The sequence below is a fragment of the Brachypodium distachyon genome, chromosome 3, assembly GCF_000005505.3.
Source record: "Brachypodium distachyon strain Bd21 chromosome 3, Brachypodium_distachyon_v3.0, whole genome shotgun sequence".
In the NCBI taxonomy this organism is placed as follows: Eukaryota; Viridiplantae; Streptophyta; class Magnoliopsida; order Poales; family Poaceae; genus Brachypodium; species Brachypodium distachyon.
The window spans coordinates 43,529,910-43,546,598 of NC_016133.3; the positions used below are offsets into that span (position 1 = coordinate 43,529,910).

The 16,689-nt window shown below is 47.4% G+C and overlaps 3 protein-coding genes and 1 long non-coding RNA gene across 5 annotated transcripts; 2 read left to right on the plus strand and 2 right to left on the minus strand.

Moving 5' to 3' along the window:
• On the plus strand, positions 1-10,246 carry LOC100826774 (ABC transporter G family member 45). 2 transcript variants are annotated; one of them, XR_002964668.1, is made up of 23 exons: positions 1-364; positions 832-952; positions 3,190-3,278; positions 3,455-3,539; positions 3,640-3,799; positions 3,972-4,048; positions 4,130-4,180; positions 4,256-4,346; positions 4,884-5,185; positions 5,399-5,994; positions 6,082-6,242; positions 6,367-6,470; positions 6,557-6,716; positions 6,801-6,964; positions 7,060-7,392; positions 7,477-7,767; positions 8,172-8,255; positions 8,325-8,458; positions 8,567-8,794; positions 8,884-9,055; positions 9,170-9,424; positions 9,664-10,065; positions 10,143-10,246. XR_002964668.1 is itself a non-coding variant. In XM_010237067.3 (22 exons), the coding sequence occupies exons 1-22, from the start codon at positions 204-206 to the stop codon at positions 9,931-9,933; spliced, it is 4,089 nt and encodes a 1,362-aa protein (XP_010235369.1). In that variant the 5' UTR covers positions 1-203; the 3' UTR covers positions 9,934-10,240. The 2 variants fall into 2 exon arrangements, 1 of the variants encoding a protein (XP_010235369.1); XM_010237067.3 differs by having other exon boundaries at positions 9,664-10,240.
• Positions 703-5,574, minus strand: LOC112271556. The gene is made up of 7 exons (XR_002964669.1): positions 5,459-5,574; positions 5,264-5,353; positions 3,417-3,553; positions 2,603-2,746; positions 1,782-1,958; positions 1,460-1,618; positions 703-1,139 (listed from the first exon to the last, which is right to left on the minus strand). It is a non-coding gene; the product is annotated as an uncharacterized LOC112271556 (long non-coding RNA).
• Positions 10,247-10,374: 128 nt separating the features above from the next.
• On the minus strand, positions 10,375-13,167 carry LOC112271555. The gene is made up of 2 exons (XM_024460888.1): positions 12,730-13,167; positions 10,375-11,182 (listed from the first exon to the last, which is right to left on the minus strand). The coding sequence occupies exon 2, from the start codon at positions 11,144-11,146 to the stop codon at positions 10,532-10,534; it is 615 nt and encodes a 204-aa protein (XP_024316656.1). The 5' UTR covers positions 11,147-11,182; positions 12,730-13,167; the 3' UTR covers positions 10,375-10,531.
• Positions 13,168-14,039: 872 nt separating this feature from the next.
• LOC100833503 lies at positions 14,040-16,663 on the plus strand. Its single transcript, XM_003574826.4, has one exon. It carries the CDS (start codon positions 14,351-14,353, stop codon positions 16,418-16,420), a length of 2,070 nt encoding a protein of 689 aa, XP_003574874.2. The 5' UTR covers positions 14,040-14,350; the 3' UTR covers positions 16,421-16,663.
• Positions 16,664-16,689: the final 26 nt, after the last annotated feature.

Genomic DNA, 16,689 nt, shown 5'->3' on the forward strand with positions numbered 1-16,689 from the left:
TCACGCTACTCCTCATTTAAACGCACATACATTACTCACGTATATATCTCTTCCTCGTCTCGTTTGGTTCCTAGGCAGCTACGAACTACTCCATGGACAAAGCTTAGCTATAGCTTGTCACCCACCACCGTTGCTCGACCGATAATCGCCGCTTAATTCACACGCCGGAGGCGAGGACGAGGACGAGGACGACGACGATTGATATGGAGAAGCAGCAGATTAGCCTGCAGGAGCCGTCGGCAGAAGATCAGCAGCCTCCGGTCCCGGTGCCGGTGATGACGGCATCAGGGCGGCTGTGGGCGCCGCCGCTGACCCACGAGGACAACCGCGGGTTCCTCCACATGCTCCGGGAGAAGAAGGAAAGGTATGCATACATACGTACTCCCTCCGTTTTTAAATTATTGTCGTTGTTTTAGTTCAAAATTTGCACTAAAACAGCGATAAAAATTTAGGAACGGAGGAAGTACATACGTATTGATTGTGATTTCTATGCATGCATGTCTCGATCTGTCATGCATTTGATTCATGCGAGTTGCATGAGTGCTAGTTTCAGCTCTCGCTACCAGGCTCTGCTCAAAAGAGTGTTTCGAGACGAAAGGTTTTACGTACGCCCGACCTGTTAATTTGATTCCGTCGTGCAAGAAGCTACATACATATATGCTACTTCAACTGAAGATGAGTAACTAGTTATAGACTGCTGTTAGAATAAAATTGTGAACTGGTGAATTGCGTATCTGCATATGTCTATGACTCTATGTTGTACTGTAGTACTAAACAGTACTCAGGTGTTTCTAAAACAAGAAAATAACACCTCATGTCCGGTGCTGTTAGATTGGGGGTAGGCGCGGTGAAGGTGGAGGTGCAGTTCAAGGATCTGACCGTGGAGGCGGACGTCCGCGTCGGACGCCGGGCGCTGCCCACGCTGCTCAACTCCGCCCTCAACGCTGCCCAGGTACACTAACTGCAATTTAATCTTCTTCCTTTTTCGTTTGTTTTACTCAAGTGTTTTGTCCGAATCATTCCTCTGTTCATCTCCTGCTCCGATCGAGATCGAGGCATGCGTTCATTCCTTCTTGGCCGACCGACAACATTCGGTGATGCATTCACAGATCGATCCATCCATTTTTGGGTTTTGTTCACTGAGAGAACACCAGTATATGAGTTGGCAGGTGCCCTAATGGGTGCAGCTCTTCTTTTACAAATTACAATTCTTTCTTTTGGAATCAGGAGGGCTCCTGGATCTGCCGCTAAATATGGATTGGTAGGTGTAGACAAGTCATCCATAAAAAGAAAAAAGAACAGTATCTAATTAATACTATAAGGTTGTCCTTCACTCTCTAGCTAGTCGTGAGTTACTTTTAATACTACTCGTAGTTACTTAGACTAAATTGAAAGGTGATGATTCAGGTAACTAAGTCTTCTCCTTATTTTATCAGACAATCGAGAGAGACAGGCCTACCTTAGACTGAGCAGTGTCATTCCACCAGGTCTCTGAAAAATCGACCAGGAACAAAATCTTCTTTTTCATTTTTGATGATCTTTGTTTTCCAACTCCAGCCAACAGCCCACGGGCGCCGCTTGCAAGCAAGCTTCGCCGACACCGCAGTAGGAGAGAGGCCTGGGCCAAAAGTACACATGATTCATTAGAGAGATCGAGAAATTAATTAAAGCTTTTGCCGGTAGCTTTCAGAAATCCAGCCACTAGGATGATCATATAGCACACAGATTAAGGATCCCTTAGATGTAGTGACAGCGCCAATACAGCAGTTATAGATATATACCTTGGTGGGCATTTTCCTTTTCTGAAGGGGATCGATATCTTCCCCCCAATTTTGCATTAATTAATGTAGTCCGCGCCTACTATTCACAACCGATGATCGATAGCAGCAACGACGCCGGAGTGCCTCTAGACGATGATTGATGACGGCACCAGCTTTTAATATGATCTTGTTCTTTTGCTGCATATGACAAAAACAGCTCAACACTGGCCACATGTACACTACACGCTCTTGATCTGATCTTTTTTGACTGAACTCGTGATCTGATCTCATCTGATCACATCAGGTCTTCTCACTCAATATTGTAGTGGTGTGCGACCACTTAGCCGCCTTGTGTAGTCAGTTGACTTGAGAGTTAACGCTACTTAACTAATTGCCTGCTTTAGCTTAACCGGGGCTTGTTGAAGAATTAGCCTTTTTTTTTTGTCAAGAACGTCCAGGCTGCAGTTATTAATTGGGAGTAGTTGGCACGTACAAATAATTACAAAAGGTATCATAGCACATCAGATCTGGTCTTTCATAACTAAGATCAAATTCTCTTTGGTGCTAAAATTTCTTGTTCCTATCCAAATCCAGGTTGCATCGGTAAAGTAATTAAATCCAAATTCCAGTTGCTACAGCTATTTAGAGCAGCATTAACTACCTAACTATAATTAAGAAGGTCCGACTCCTATAACCCCAGTTTTATCCAATCGTGTTTGTGTAGACTCTGACAAAGTATGCATGGCATGGCCTAGCTGTGTCAAGCAGTTTAGCCAAAGATTCATTTTGATTGCAGCTGAAAATTACCTAAGCAGATCCGGTATATATGACCATGTTTTTACCTTGTTAGCAGTTGATTTCTCAGGACAAGTAATCCTCTGCCTCATCCTTCGTACATAGAGTACACCTGGGTGCGCATCTGGTACACCCAAACATTAATGAGTCTGAGACACGCGCCTAACACAGCCCCAATAGTGCACGGTTACCTGCACATCAGGTTCAGAAGTTTGGAAATTGCACTGCAAAACGACAAGCAGATATATTGATTGCTTGCAAGCCAGAGCATCCCAAACTCGAAGAAAGAAAAACGACCGGATATGCATGACAATTGATAGAGAAAAAGAAAGAGAGTGCAACACTTGTTCTCAGGTTAGGATGAATGGCATAATAAAATGCTAAGCAAGATGATAGAGATTAGTATCTTAGGTTAATCCAGTTCAAATTGATAAAAATAAATTAACAATGATGGGGAGGAAACTACATCTCTGGCCTCTGCATTCCAGGAACTAAACCTAATGCTTTTGAGTTGATTTGTTTCCAGAACCAAAACGACAATGTATGTCGCCATGCAGTTTAACAATCTCTAAAGCGTGCATATATTGTTTGGCAAGCCACATTCAAAACGATCTCCCTAAATTATGTTATGCAGGAACTGGCAGCATCTTCGCACATGTGTAGTACAAGGAAAAGACCCATCAAAATTATAAATGGAGCAAGCGGGACAATTCAACCATCAAGGTAAGCAGTCTACTTTTTACTAAATGGGGGATGATTCTTTTTTAGACCCCATTTCTCGCATATTAAGTGTTTCGCTGGAACACACATAACTAAGTAAAGTGCGACAACCACAAGTTCATCGTTCATTAATTTGCATACCTAATATACTGAAACTGTGTGACCCCATTTGTAATCAGGATGACACTTCTTCTAGGAGCACCTGGTTCCGGGAAAACAACCTTTTTAAAGGCATTGGCAGGAAAGTTGGATTCTTCGCTGAAGGTAGACTGAGTTATCTACATGCCACCAAAAGCAATTACTAACAAGAAAAGCATTGGCTAACCAAAAATTGCACTTTTCTTGATGTAACGTCTCTTAATAGCTCAAAGGAAAGGTCATGTACAACGGAGAAGAAGTGAATCCCTGGACACCTCAATACCTGCATGCTTACATTAGCCAGTATGATCTTCACCATGCTGAGATGACCGTCAGAGAGACTATTGATTTTTCTTCCAAGATGTTGGGAACCAATAATGAATTTGGTAAGGCACCCTCTGGTGTATGGTGTGGATGTGATATTGCTCTACTTCCATGAGCTAATTTACGACAAAAAAGACGTTGTAACTCAAGAAACCCTCATGGAGATATTCAAGGTGTCCTTTTTTGTGTGACATGAATACTAATACAAAGTTCTGTTTGGATTGAACACCTTAGAGATGCTGGGAGAAGCAATAGGAAGAAAAAAGGGTGCCATCAACAAAGTGGACCAAGATCTTGACTCATTTATTAAGGTGGTTAATGTTATTTTTCCTCCAAATTTGCTAAAACTGGATTCCATTCCCCCACATTCACTTAAGTCTGTTTTTTTGCAGGCTACGACCTTTGGAGAAGGAGGCAACCTTACAACAAACTATATTATCAAGGTAACTTTGCAGCTTTTCAGTTTACCACTTGTCTTGACTCTTGACAACATAATCACAAAATTTAGGTAAATGCAGATACTTGGTTTGTCCGAGTGTGCTGATACCTTAGTGGGGGATGAGATGAGAAGAGGCATATCAGGAGGACAAAAGAAAAGGGCCACAATTGGTAAGCAATTTATCCTTTCTACCATGTATCTTGTTCTCATCGCCCCCTATTCTCACTTCCTAGACGAGTGCATTTTCTAATCAGACTATATGCCATAATGCATAGCGCCACTAAAATTTTAGCACCTCAAGAACTTCCCTGTTGTATGTAATTGCTCGACAAAACAAAAATCTAGTTTGTACACCATGCATGTGAACATTCTGGAGTAATAAAATGTCAAATACGACCACAGTTGTTGGACATATTCAATTAAATGACCATGAAAACATTGCATTTTGTATTCCCCGCAAAAAAAAAGAAGTAAAACTGTGCATTCTGTGAGCCAGTGAAAATACTATAGAATGTTCTCTTACTGTTTTACTCTGTTGTTCTCCAGAATAATAAATTCCATATTAGGTTGGCACTTGATTTTTTTTCTACTCAATCAGAGCAACCTCAACTTGTTAGATGTAAGCACGAATTATGTAGACTACAGATCAACATTTTTTTTGTCAATTCATCAATGTTGCTGTATTAAAGATTAATTCCTTCATGCAGGAGAGATGCTAGTTGGTCTAGCAAGATGCTTCTTTATGGATGATATATCAACAGGTCTAGATAGTTCCACCACATACGAGATTGTAAAGTTTGTCCAACAGATGGCTCATTTGATGGATCTCACAGTGGTTATTTCCTTGCTGCAACCACCTCCCGAGACATTGGAATTATTTGATGACATAATCCTTTTATGTGAGGGGCAAATTGTATATCATGGTCCTCGAGAAAAAGCTACCGATTTCTTTGAAATTATGGGATTCAAATGCCCCAGCAGGAAGAATGTAGCTGATTTCCTTCAAGAGGTACTAGTACTACATTACCAGCTCTAGTAAGAAGGAAAAATTAAATAAAACAATAGGATAACAACTGATTGTGCTTACCAAATTACTGCTCTGAAATCACCGAAGTAGCATGCAGTAGATGAGTCTCAACTCGTCCACAGAAATCATTATTCTATAATGTGTACTTGCCTGTTCAAAATAATGTAACAAAACAATTGTTCTCCAATTGGTCAGGTGACCTCAAAGATGGACCAAAAGCAATACTGGATTGGTGATGAAAATAAGTATCAATACCGTCCAATTGAAAAATTTGCAGAATCCTTCCGTTCATCGTACCTCCCTCGGCTTGTAGAAGACAATCTCTGCAGGTCAAACAATACAGAAAAGAGCAAGCAGGCAAAAACAAGCGCAAGCCGCAGGATCTCCAGATGGAATATTTTCAAGGCATGCTTTTCAAGAGAAGTACTGCTTCTGAAAAGAAACTCCCCAGTGCATATATTCAAGACTGTACAGATAACTCTTCTTGCTTTGGTGATCTCAACGGTTTTCCTTCGAACAAATATGAAGCATGGTTCTGTACTTGATGCCAACAAGTATATGGGAGCACTCTTCATGGCTGTTGTCATAGTAAATTTCAATGGCATGACTGAAATTGCAATGACAATAAAGCGACTCCCCACTTTCTACAAGCAAAGAGAGTTGCTAGCATTGCCAGGTTGGGCACTGCTTTGTTCAGTTTACCTTATCAGCCTCCCGATGTCACTTGTAGAGACAGGTCTTTGGACTAGCTTAACCTACTTTGTGATTGGCTATGCACCTTCGGTTATCAGGTACTCCTCTTGTTCAATTAGATATCTAAAGATCATAGTAGTTGAATGAGCTGGAGTAACAGAAAAGTGTTGCCTTGCTTCTTGCAGATTCATCCAGCACTTCTTGGTACTCTTTACCATGCATCAAATGTCAATGGGCTTGTATCGCTTTTTAGCAGCAATAGGAAGGACACAAGTAATGGCCAACATGCTAGGCACTGCAGCTCTTATAGCAATCTACATATTTGGAGGCTTTGTCATATCAAAAGGTTAGATGATTTAGTTCAGAATAACACAAGCTATATGACAAACCTGTAACACCCAGGACATGTTTTACAACTTGTGTGCAGCTAAAAGCCTAAAAACGCTCACCAATTTTGTACATTGAAACAGATGACCTCCAACCATGGTTGCGCTGGGGATATTGGACATCCCCATTCACCTACGCTCAGAATGCAGTCAGCCTAAATGAGTTCCTTGACGAAAGATGGGCTACAGTAAGCAATCGTTTCAACCAATATTCTTGAACAAATGTATAAACCACTAGTAAAGACCTAATGATGATAATCTTGGATGCTAATAGGAATTCCATTACGCAAATGCTAATACCGTTGGTGAAGCTATCCTCAAGATTAGGGGGATGCTCACAGAGTGGCACTGGTACTGGATTTGTGTCTGCGTTTTATTTGGATTCTCGCTGGCCTTCAACATCCTCAGTATCTTTGCATTGGAGTTCATGAACTGTATGTATACGAAGCTATCAAAAACCTGATAAGCATTGAAAATAAATACAGTCAATGTTTATCCTGCTTGTGTATCATTTGCAGCTCCACACAAGCACCAAGTTAACATCAACACTACGAAGATGATGACAGAGTGCAAGAACAAGAAAGCTGGAACTGGAAAGGTGTCTACTGCTCCAGCTGTCCTCCCATTTCGGCCTCTTTCCCTTGTATTTGATCATATCAACTATTTTGTCGACATGCCTAAGGTAAGCTCTTCAGAACACAGTACCTTACTAAATAGTTGCAGACTTGCATCCATTCCAGTCACTTGTTGACCAAAACTATGCATGACTTCCACCAGGAAATGATGAAGCATGGAGTAACAGAGAAAAAGCTTCAGCTGCTACAAGATGTCAGTGGCGCTTTCAGGCCAGGGGTGCTAACAGCTCTGATGGGGATCACTGGTGCTGGAAAGACAACATTGCTCGATGTTTTGGCAGGAAGAAAAACTGGAGGATATATTGAAGGTACTATTAAGGTAGCAGGATACCCAAAGAAGCAGGAGACATTCTCAAGGATCTCAGGCTACTGTGAACAGAGTGACATTCACTCCCCTAACCTCACTGTGTATGAGTCACTGCAGTTCTCTGCATGGCTTCGCCTGCCTTCAAACATCAAATCACGCCAAAGAGATGTATGTGCATTGACTTCTTTATCAATGTTGGAAGCTAATATGTGATACAAGATCTCACGCGATTTCTCTTCAAACATGTTTCAGATGTTTATAGACGAAGTCATGGACCTAGTTGAACTAACTGGGCTAAAGAATGCCATGGTGGGTCTGGCAGGAGCAACTGGCCTGTCAGCTGAGCAGCGAAAAAGGCTAACAATAGCTGTGGAACTGGTAGCTAGTCCTTCCATAATATTTATGGACGAACCGACCACTGGCTTGGATGCCCGTGCTGCAGCAATTGTCATGAGAACAGTACGGAAAACAGTAGACACTGGGCGAACTGTTGTCTGCACAATTCATCAGCCAAGCATTGAGATATTTGAATCCTTTGATGAGGTACGAGTAAGTGTAGATCTTAAATAGGTAAGAAATTACCGGAACAAGCAAGAAAGAAAACAAAATAGTCATGCAGTATCAAGATCAGGCTCAAAACAACACAAAACTATCAATTAAGTAGCATGCTTTTCGCCGAAATGAAACATCAAAAAGAGTTGGCACTCAGATTCCTTTTGCGTTTTTAATACTCCCTCCGTCCCATATTACGTGACTCAAATTTGCTCAAATATGGATGTATCTATACCCAAAAAATGTAGATACATGTAATATTTTGTCACTTAATATGGGACGGAGGGAGTAGTAGCTTTCAAATAATTGCTAACGATAGTCGATTGGCCTTCTAGATTATGGGCAAGTACTACAAAATTACCTTTCTCAACTTGAAATCAATTTGACTATTGCAGCTTCTACTTATGAAAAGAGGCGGCCAGATCATATACAGTGGTTCACTAGGTCCGCTATCTAGCAACATGCTAAAGTATTTTGAGGTAAGATTGCCTGATATAGAATGTCTATTTACCAGCTGGAGACGAAATTTTAAATTTGCTTTGTCACAGGCTATACCTGGTGTTCCTAGAATAAAAGAGGGACAAAACCCAGCAGCATGGATGTTGGATATCAGTTCACAGACAACAGAATATGAGATTGAAGTGGACTACGCAGAAATTTATCGGAGCTCCTCCCTATACAGGTAAGCATGATGCAATCATGAAGCTATAGCTACTGTACTGTTAAGTGTTAACTGGTTTGAGTAATAAGAAAAGGATAAACATAGTGAATTCATACTGCCTTTCTGCAGGGAGAACCTGCTTCTGATTGATGAGATGGGGAAACCTGCACCAAACACTGAGGATCTACATTTTCCTCCAAGATACTGGCAGAACTTTAGGGCACAATGCATGGCTTGCCTCTGGAAACAAAGATGCGCATATTGGAAAAATTCAGAACACAATGTTGTTAGGTTCCTAAACACATTTGCTGTGTCAATTATGTTTGGAATTGTATTCTGGAAAATTGGCTCAACCATGTAAGTAGGAATGATAACAGTAATGATTTTCTATAATGAAAACTTATCATGCCTCAATTAGATCACAACTCAGTTTTCCTGTGCAACAGAAAAAAGGAGCAAGATGTATTCAACATACTAGGAGTTGTGTATGGATCAGCGCTGTTTCTGGGCTTCATGAACTGCAGCATCTTACAGCCAGTTGTAGCAATGGAGAGGGTTGTTCTCTACCGAGAAAAGGCAGCAGGCATGTACTCTACCTTGGCCTATGCCATAGCTCAGGTAATAAATATTACACTAACAGCATGTTCAAAAATAAAATAAACAATCTGTGCCAGTATTACTTTAGCGGTTTGGCATGTTTTTTAAACACCAACGCTGGATATCTGTTTGCAGGTGGCAATTGAATTGCCTTACATGCTTGTCCAAGTGTTCGTTTTCGCAGCAATTGTATACCCAATGATTGGGTTTCAGATGACAGCCAGCAAGTTCTTTTGGTTTGTCCTTTATATGGCGCTAAGCTTCATGTACTACACACTCTACGGGATGATGACAGTGGCGCTAACACCTAGCACTGAGATAGCTGCCGGATTGTCCTTCCTTATCTTCATTTTTTGGAACGTCTTCTCTGGCTTCATCATCGGAAGAGAGGTATTACTCTCACTCTGCCGATTAACCCATTAATCTTCATCACTTTAATTACAATGCTGACTTGAGAGAACACATGCAAACTAGGCTCATGAAAATATCTAAATTGACCCCTCATAGATTGCATATTTAATTTAGATTTTGCTTTTTTCTCAAAAGAAATAAATTAGCAAAAAAGGGAGATGTATTGTGCATGATTAACCTGATATATGATCAACAACAATGTGGCAATGTGGATGCAGCTGATCCCGGTGTGGTGGAGGTGGGTGTACTGGGCAAACCCAGCAGCGTGGACAGTGTACGGGCTCATGTTCTCGCAGCTGGGAGACCAGACTGAGCTGATCCTTGTGGCAGGGCAGCCAGACCAGACAGTACGGGAGTTCCTCGAGGGCTACCTTGGCCTCGAGGACCGCTACTTCAACCTTGTTACCTGCCTACACTTTGCCATCATCGCCCTCTTCGCCTTTCTCTTCTTCATCTCCCTCAAGCACCTCAAATTCCAGCGGAGGTAGCAAAAAACAATTGAATGACGTCATGTGGACTGCAAATACGCTAATCAGTAAATCACTTAACTGTATACAGCTAAGGGAAAAGCAACACCCAGCTATAAATAAGCACAAGGATTCTGATGCAAGAGAAAGCGTGTAAGTAATCAAATGATGTGTGTGAGCATGTGTATATGTAATACTAGTACAGCCTTACAGGACTGTTATTACTGCAGGGATGATGAAACAATTACATTCCAAAGTGTACATGTTATTGGAATGTGTAAAAGCATACCGAAATTTATTAAATTCAAGTGGCAGTGGCAATGCAGCATATCAAGCCGATGAGTAAATGCTTACCGACTACCGAGTTGCAGTCTTCGGTTTCCATCCATGCCACGTCCAACCAGCCCTGTTCGAAACTCAGGAATGTAATCACACAGGATTTATTTATTTTTGGAAGTTCTATCCATGGAACAAGAATGATAGCATTTGATAAGCCTCGACACCGAAAGCAGATGATACTGATTTGGCAAACACACAAATGTCCAGATTCGCCTACAACTCCATGTTTCCACCTGACCCCAGAGGCTACAGAACGATTATTAATAAACCCATGGACCAGCTATACATTGCTACTGCTGCTCCCCATCCCCATCCCACCATCCCCATGGAGTGGTGGCGGTGACTGATCCCCATCCCCATCCCCATCCCCATGGGATGGTGGTGGTGGTTCTAACTGGATCGTGCGGAACAGGTCGAACGCGCGGCCCTGGCGGCGGAGCGCGTCGTGGAGGCCGATGTCGTGCTCGATCATGTCGCCGAAGACGCTTTCCAGGAACATCATGACCACGGAGTAGGTCTGGTCGAGGGCCGGCAGCGACAGGTGCTGCACCCCGGCGAACCGACACATCGTCCACAACGCGAGCATGCGCAGGCCCATGCGTATCGGGCACACGCACGCGGAGGAGGGCGTCGCCTCGACGTCCTCGGCGCCGCCCCCGCCGCGGCCGTTGATGCCCTGGGAGACGTCGCCGGTGCCCTGGGTGAAGTCCCCGCCGATGCCCTGGGTGTTGACGTCGACGCGCGGGGCCTTCCGGTGGCGCTTCTTCGCTCCCCCGCCGCGCGCCGGCAGGGCTGCTCCTGCGGCGCGCTTCTTCCCGAGCCAGAACCTCGCGGTGGTGGTGATGGCGGCGCCCTGGGGCGGCTGGGAGCTGCCGCGCCGCCCGCGCACGGACATGGCTGCTTGCGGGGGAGATTAGAGACGAGAGGAAGCCTGCGCCGAAATGCGAGATGAGTATTTAGATCGATGGAAGAGGGGATTTGTTCTAGCGAATTTGGATGCGTTGGCGGGAGTCGAGAGCGGCAAGGAACGAGGGGAAATTTTGGATCGGAAAATATTTATGTTTAGCCATCTGGGTGTTCAGTTTTTCTTTTTTACCAAAATCAGGACAAAAGAATTTAGGATCGGAGAAAGTACCCCTCTAATACTAAATTTTTGATTCAAATTTGTTCAAATATGGATGCATGTATTCTTAAAAAGCGTCTAGATACATGTAATATTTCGATAACAATTTAGAATCGGAGTGAGTATATGGCAACGCATGAATACCTAAAGCCTTCTTAAGTGGAACTACCTATCCGCACGTAATTCGGATTCCTCTGACGGATACGCCAATCCCACGCATGCAAAAAAACCGTCCGCAATCCCACGCATGCAAAAAAAAGAACGTCCCATAATATAACCGTTACATTTTAGCGGAACTACCTATCCGCATGGAATCCGGACTCCTTGAGTCTATTCATTTGAGTTGATATATCCAGGCGGAGAACCCCACCCCCACGCGCTCAAAAAAAACGTTCCATAATATAGCCGTTACCCTTTAGCGGAACTGACTATCCTCGTTTAATTCGGATTCCTTGAGTTGATATATTGGGACCGAAAAAAGAAAATATCCGGAGCAATAAAACCTTCGGAGAAAGAAGGAACAAGGTTGGGTATTAGTAGTAAAGTCATATCAAAATTAGTTTTGAATTTAAACACCAACAAATACTTGTCTTCTAAACAAAGGCTCGAGCGTTTTGAATGTCGTTTTTTACGTACCCTAGTTTATGTCATCGAATTCACGTTTTGCAAGTTAGTACTTTAGATCTCACAATGATGGAAATAATTGCAATTCATTTTTTGTCAGTAAAGTGTCAGATCATGACATGACACCATGCATTCTTCCAGCCTAAGCAGCAACAGAGATACTACTCCTACAGGAGGAGACGGTTACAACTTTTTCTTTTAGGACAAGGAGACGGTTACAACTTGCCAGGACATACAACAAGAATAAAAATAACCCAGCTTCCTCGTCCTTGTCAAGGAGTTTATAGTCAACACAACACAGAGAATGGCGGTTCAGGAAAAAAATACAGAGAGTACAGACGAACGCGATGATTTGGGCTGGACGGAAAGCGCGCGGCCCATCGACGCGTGGATCAATCGAAGTTGGGCCGTGAGCCACCGAAACCCGGGTTAGTTTAGTTTAGTTATTAACCCGCAAAGGCAAATGGCGGACACGAATCGGACCAGTTGGGCTGCAGTATGAATGATTCGATACTGGCTAGCCTAAAAGAAAGATTTCCCTAAAAAAAAAAGAGACCGATATGCTACCGCCTACCAGCATACCAGTACGTCCGGATCGTTCTTGGTCAAAAATAAATAAATAGCGTGGCTGAGTTTTTTCGACGGCCGACGACTTGGCTGCGTTGACGACTTGACGCCGTAGAAATTAATAGGCGTGGGGGATGATGATCAAAGGAAGCAAAAACACCCACCAACATGGCCATGTCCTGTGGGCTGTGGTACACTGGTACGGTAAGCCCGTATGTACCAATCGAGAGATAGCCGCTGATTACCTACCGGGTCGCGTTTTCACGTGTATTACCGATCGCCGTCGCCGGCTGCATATATTCCTCCGGGTCCGGGGCGGCCGGCGGATACAGAGGAAGCGCGTTGACGGGACGGGAGAGAGGGACGGCCGTCGTTGAACCGGTCCGCTCGTCTCGTGGTACTTGTGCTTTGGGGTCGCCTCGTTTTCTGCCCTGTCCACTTCACTTCTGTTCTGTGTCTGTCTGCTACCCTCTGGTCAGTTGCTCAATCGCGCTACCACGATTGCTAGTCCAATATTCAGTCGTCACGAGACAAGGGAGTGCAAGCAGCAGGAGTGGGGATATGGACGTGCACTGTTTTGTTTTGTAAATGACCTCCCCACACGTACCACTGAGATGCATCCTCCACACATTTGTTGATGTTGCAATCTGTCTGAATATTACGGATGGATTTTGAATTATATCCCGAGTAAATAATGGTACTCTGTAGTAGTACTAGTACAATCGAGACTTGTGTGTCTCGAGTGTCGACGTCAAGAGCGATTGGTATTTGGATTCGGTGCAAGCGATCGGCGATTTTGTGTCAAGAAGCGCGCAATTAATCACTCAAGTAAATTACGGGGCGCCGTAATTCCGTACGGTTCACACACGCGTATAGACGGCGACACGAAAGCGGGCCGATAGGGATGGGTGCTTCTTATTTTACGCGGGCGTTTACAGACAATTTACCCCGTAGTAACTTCACCGGTTGAATACTCCACTCTGTATACCGGCCGGTCAGCCGTAAAGCGCCGTCGCCGTAAATGGCGGAAGGACCAAACAGCGCAATATCCACGAATCCTTGCGAAAAGTAACCATTTGGTCAGCCCTGTTGAGCACGGTACTGTATTTTTTTTTCCTTTCTCTAAACCTAGTCCGATTATCTGGGACCGTTTGATTGCTGTCCGTTTCGTAGCGGCACCGGGCGGTCATCTCCAACACCGGCTTGGCGTTTCTCGACGCCATCAGCCTAAGCGCAGTCCAATCCACTCTGGCCAAGTGATTTCGACCGAGCTTTTATACGTTGATGCTGCATCATCTCTAGATTGGAGCAACAGCGACGATTCATCGGTCGGGTAATTTCACACGGGCGGTGAAATTGCTACTACCATTTCCTTCCAGAAGACAATTACTTCTCTTGGGTCAGCCGCATGTCATTGACTGGACCCAGATGGCTGGATGGATGGTTGCTTCTCCCCTCCCCGCTCGCTTGCCTACAACGTTGATGTTGCTGTCAGTAGCTAGCTAGCTATAGCTCAAGGAAATTAAACAAAGCTTTTCCCCGGCAGCAGGAGAGCCACTGGCGCGCGCGCACAGCACAATCACATCTTCTCGTTGTTGTTGAGCTCCAGCTACCTCGGCCGCGAAGCAAACAAGGCAAGGCCACTGGCCGCCCAGCGCCGGCCGCCCGCCCTGTCGCTGTCCGGCCGCCGACGACCGCGCCCACACGCAAAGGAAAGAAGATGCGACGAGCTCAGAAACAGAGTTATCATCATCGATCCACTTGAGACCTTTCCATGAGGCAACCATGCTCTTCCTCATCGCCAAGTACTTATCGTCATCCTCATCAAGACGCCGCGGCAGCAGCAAGCACACGGCGGCGGCACCCGGCGACAACAACAGGGAGATGCCGGCGGCGGCGGCGGTGGAGCGAGAGCGAGAGCAGGGGTGCATGGCGGGCTGCGTGCCGGTGGCTATGCGATACAAGCGGACGGGGGCGTCGGCGAAGGTGGTGACCGTGACGGCGTCGTCGGCGAGGACGTCGAGGCACGGCTTCGTGAGGTCGGCGGCGTCGGGGCTGTTCCGGGACGGCGCGGCGGCGCGGGGGCGATACTTCACCAACCACGAGTCGCTCCCGCCGCTGCCGGAGGCACGCGCCGAGTTCGCCGCCGCGTTCCCGCAGTACTCCGCCGGCGCCGGGGACGGAGAAGAGGCCGCCGCGGCGGCGGACGCCATCAGGGCCCGCGAGTACCCGCACCTCGCCCGCCACGCGTGCCTCGACTACACCGGCGTCAACCTCTTCTCCCACGCCCAGATGGACTCTTCCTCTTCTTCCCTGCCGTCCACGTCGTCGTCGTCCCCGGCGCCGGCGCCGTGGCAGCCTCCCTTCTTCGACGTGGCCTACAGGTCCGCGACCCTGCGGTCGCAGGTGGAGCAATGCGATTCCGGCGGCATCGGCGGCGGAATCGGCCGCGCGGTGGCGAGGCGCATCATGGCGTCGATGAAGATGCCGGAGGAGGAGTACGTCATGGTGTGCGCGGCCAACCGGACGAGCGCCTTCCGCCTCCTGGCCGAGTCCTACGCCTTCTCCTCCCCCAACTCCGGCGGCCGGAAGAAAAAAAAGCTCCTGGCCGTGTACGACTACGAGAGCGAGGCGGTGGGCGCGATGTCCGCGGCCGCCCGCCGGCGCGGCGCGGAGGTGCTGCACGCGACCTTCACCTGGCCCGGTCTCCGCCTCCACGCCGCCGACCTCCGCAAGAAGCTCCTCCGCCGCCACCAGGGGCTCATGGTGTTCCCGCTGGTGTCGCGGATGACGGGCGCGCGGCACCCGTACCTGTGGATGAGCGCGGCCGCGGAGCGAGGCTGGCACGTGGCGCTGGACGCGTCCGCCATGGGCGCCAAGGACCTCGACACGCTGGGCCTCTCCCTCCTCCGCCCCGACTTCGTCGTCTGCAACTTCTTCAAGGTCTTCGGCGAGAACCCCTCGGGCTTCGCCGGGATCTTCGTCAAGAAGGCCAGCCTCGCCGCTCTCGTAGAGGATTCCCCCGCCGCCGTGGCACGCAGCATCGGCGTCGTCTCCCTCGTCCCGCCCCGCCGCTGGTCGCTCCGGGACGATTACTCCACCGACCTCGACCTCTCCCGCAGCTTCACCAACCCCGATCCGCCGCCGCCGCAATCGGCCGAGATCGACATCACGTGCTCCTTCTCCGGCCCCCTCAGCACCGCCGCCGCCGCTGCCACGCCAGAGATCTGCGAGGAGGAAGAAGCCCCTGCCCCACCACCGCCGCCGCCGCTGCCGGAAGCAGAGGAGAAGGAGGTGGCGGTGGAGCTTCGGGGGCTGGACCACGCGGACGCCCTGGGGCTGATCGCGATCGGGAACAGGCTGCGGTGCATCAGCAACTGGCTGGTGATCGCGATGCAGAAGCTGAAGCACCCGCACCCGGAGGACACCGCCGCCATTGGCGGGGGCGGGGGGCAGCAGCTGGTGAGGATATACGGGCCGCGGGTGAGCTTCTCGAGGGGCCCGGCGGTGGCGTTCAACGTGTACGACTGGAAAGGGGAGAAGGTGGCGCCGGGGATGGTGCAGAAGCTCGCCGACCGCCACGCCGTCTCCCTCACCTGCGGCTTCCTCCGCAACGTCTCCTTCGCCGATAAGTACGACGCCGACCGGACCGCCGTCCTCGAGCGGCGGCGGAGCAACGAAGGGGAGGAGGAGGTGTGGGGGATCCACGTGGTGAACGCGTCGCTGGGGTTCCTGAGCAGCTTCGAGGACGCCTACAGGCTGTGGGCGTTCGTGGCCAAGTTCCTCGACGCCGACTTCGTCGAGAAGGAGCGCTGGAGGTACACGGCGCTCAACCAGAAGACCGTCGAGGTCTAGCACGCTAGCAGGCCACGCTACACCTGGCCGCCATTGCTTCTGTTTCTGTTTCTGGTCTCATTCGTCTCCAGCTTCACTCCCCTTTCCATTCTTTGTCTCGAGAGAGATTGTAATTGTTGTAGCTCCTGCCTGCCTGCTTCTGTGAGTGAACTGTAAAATGTTGTAGACACTGTCTGCTGCTTCCTTGGCAACAAGAAATGCGCACGTCTTGGGAATGAATCCTGACCTGTGCCCAATGTTCAACATTGGTGTCCCATAGATGAAAGTTC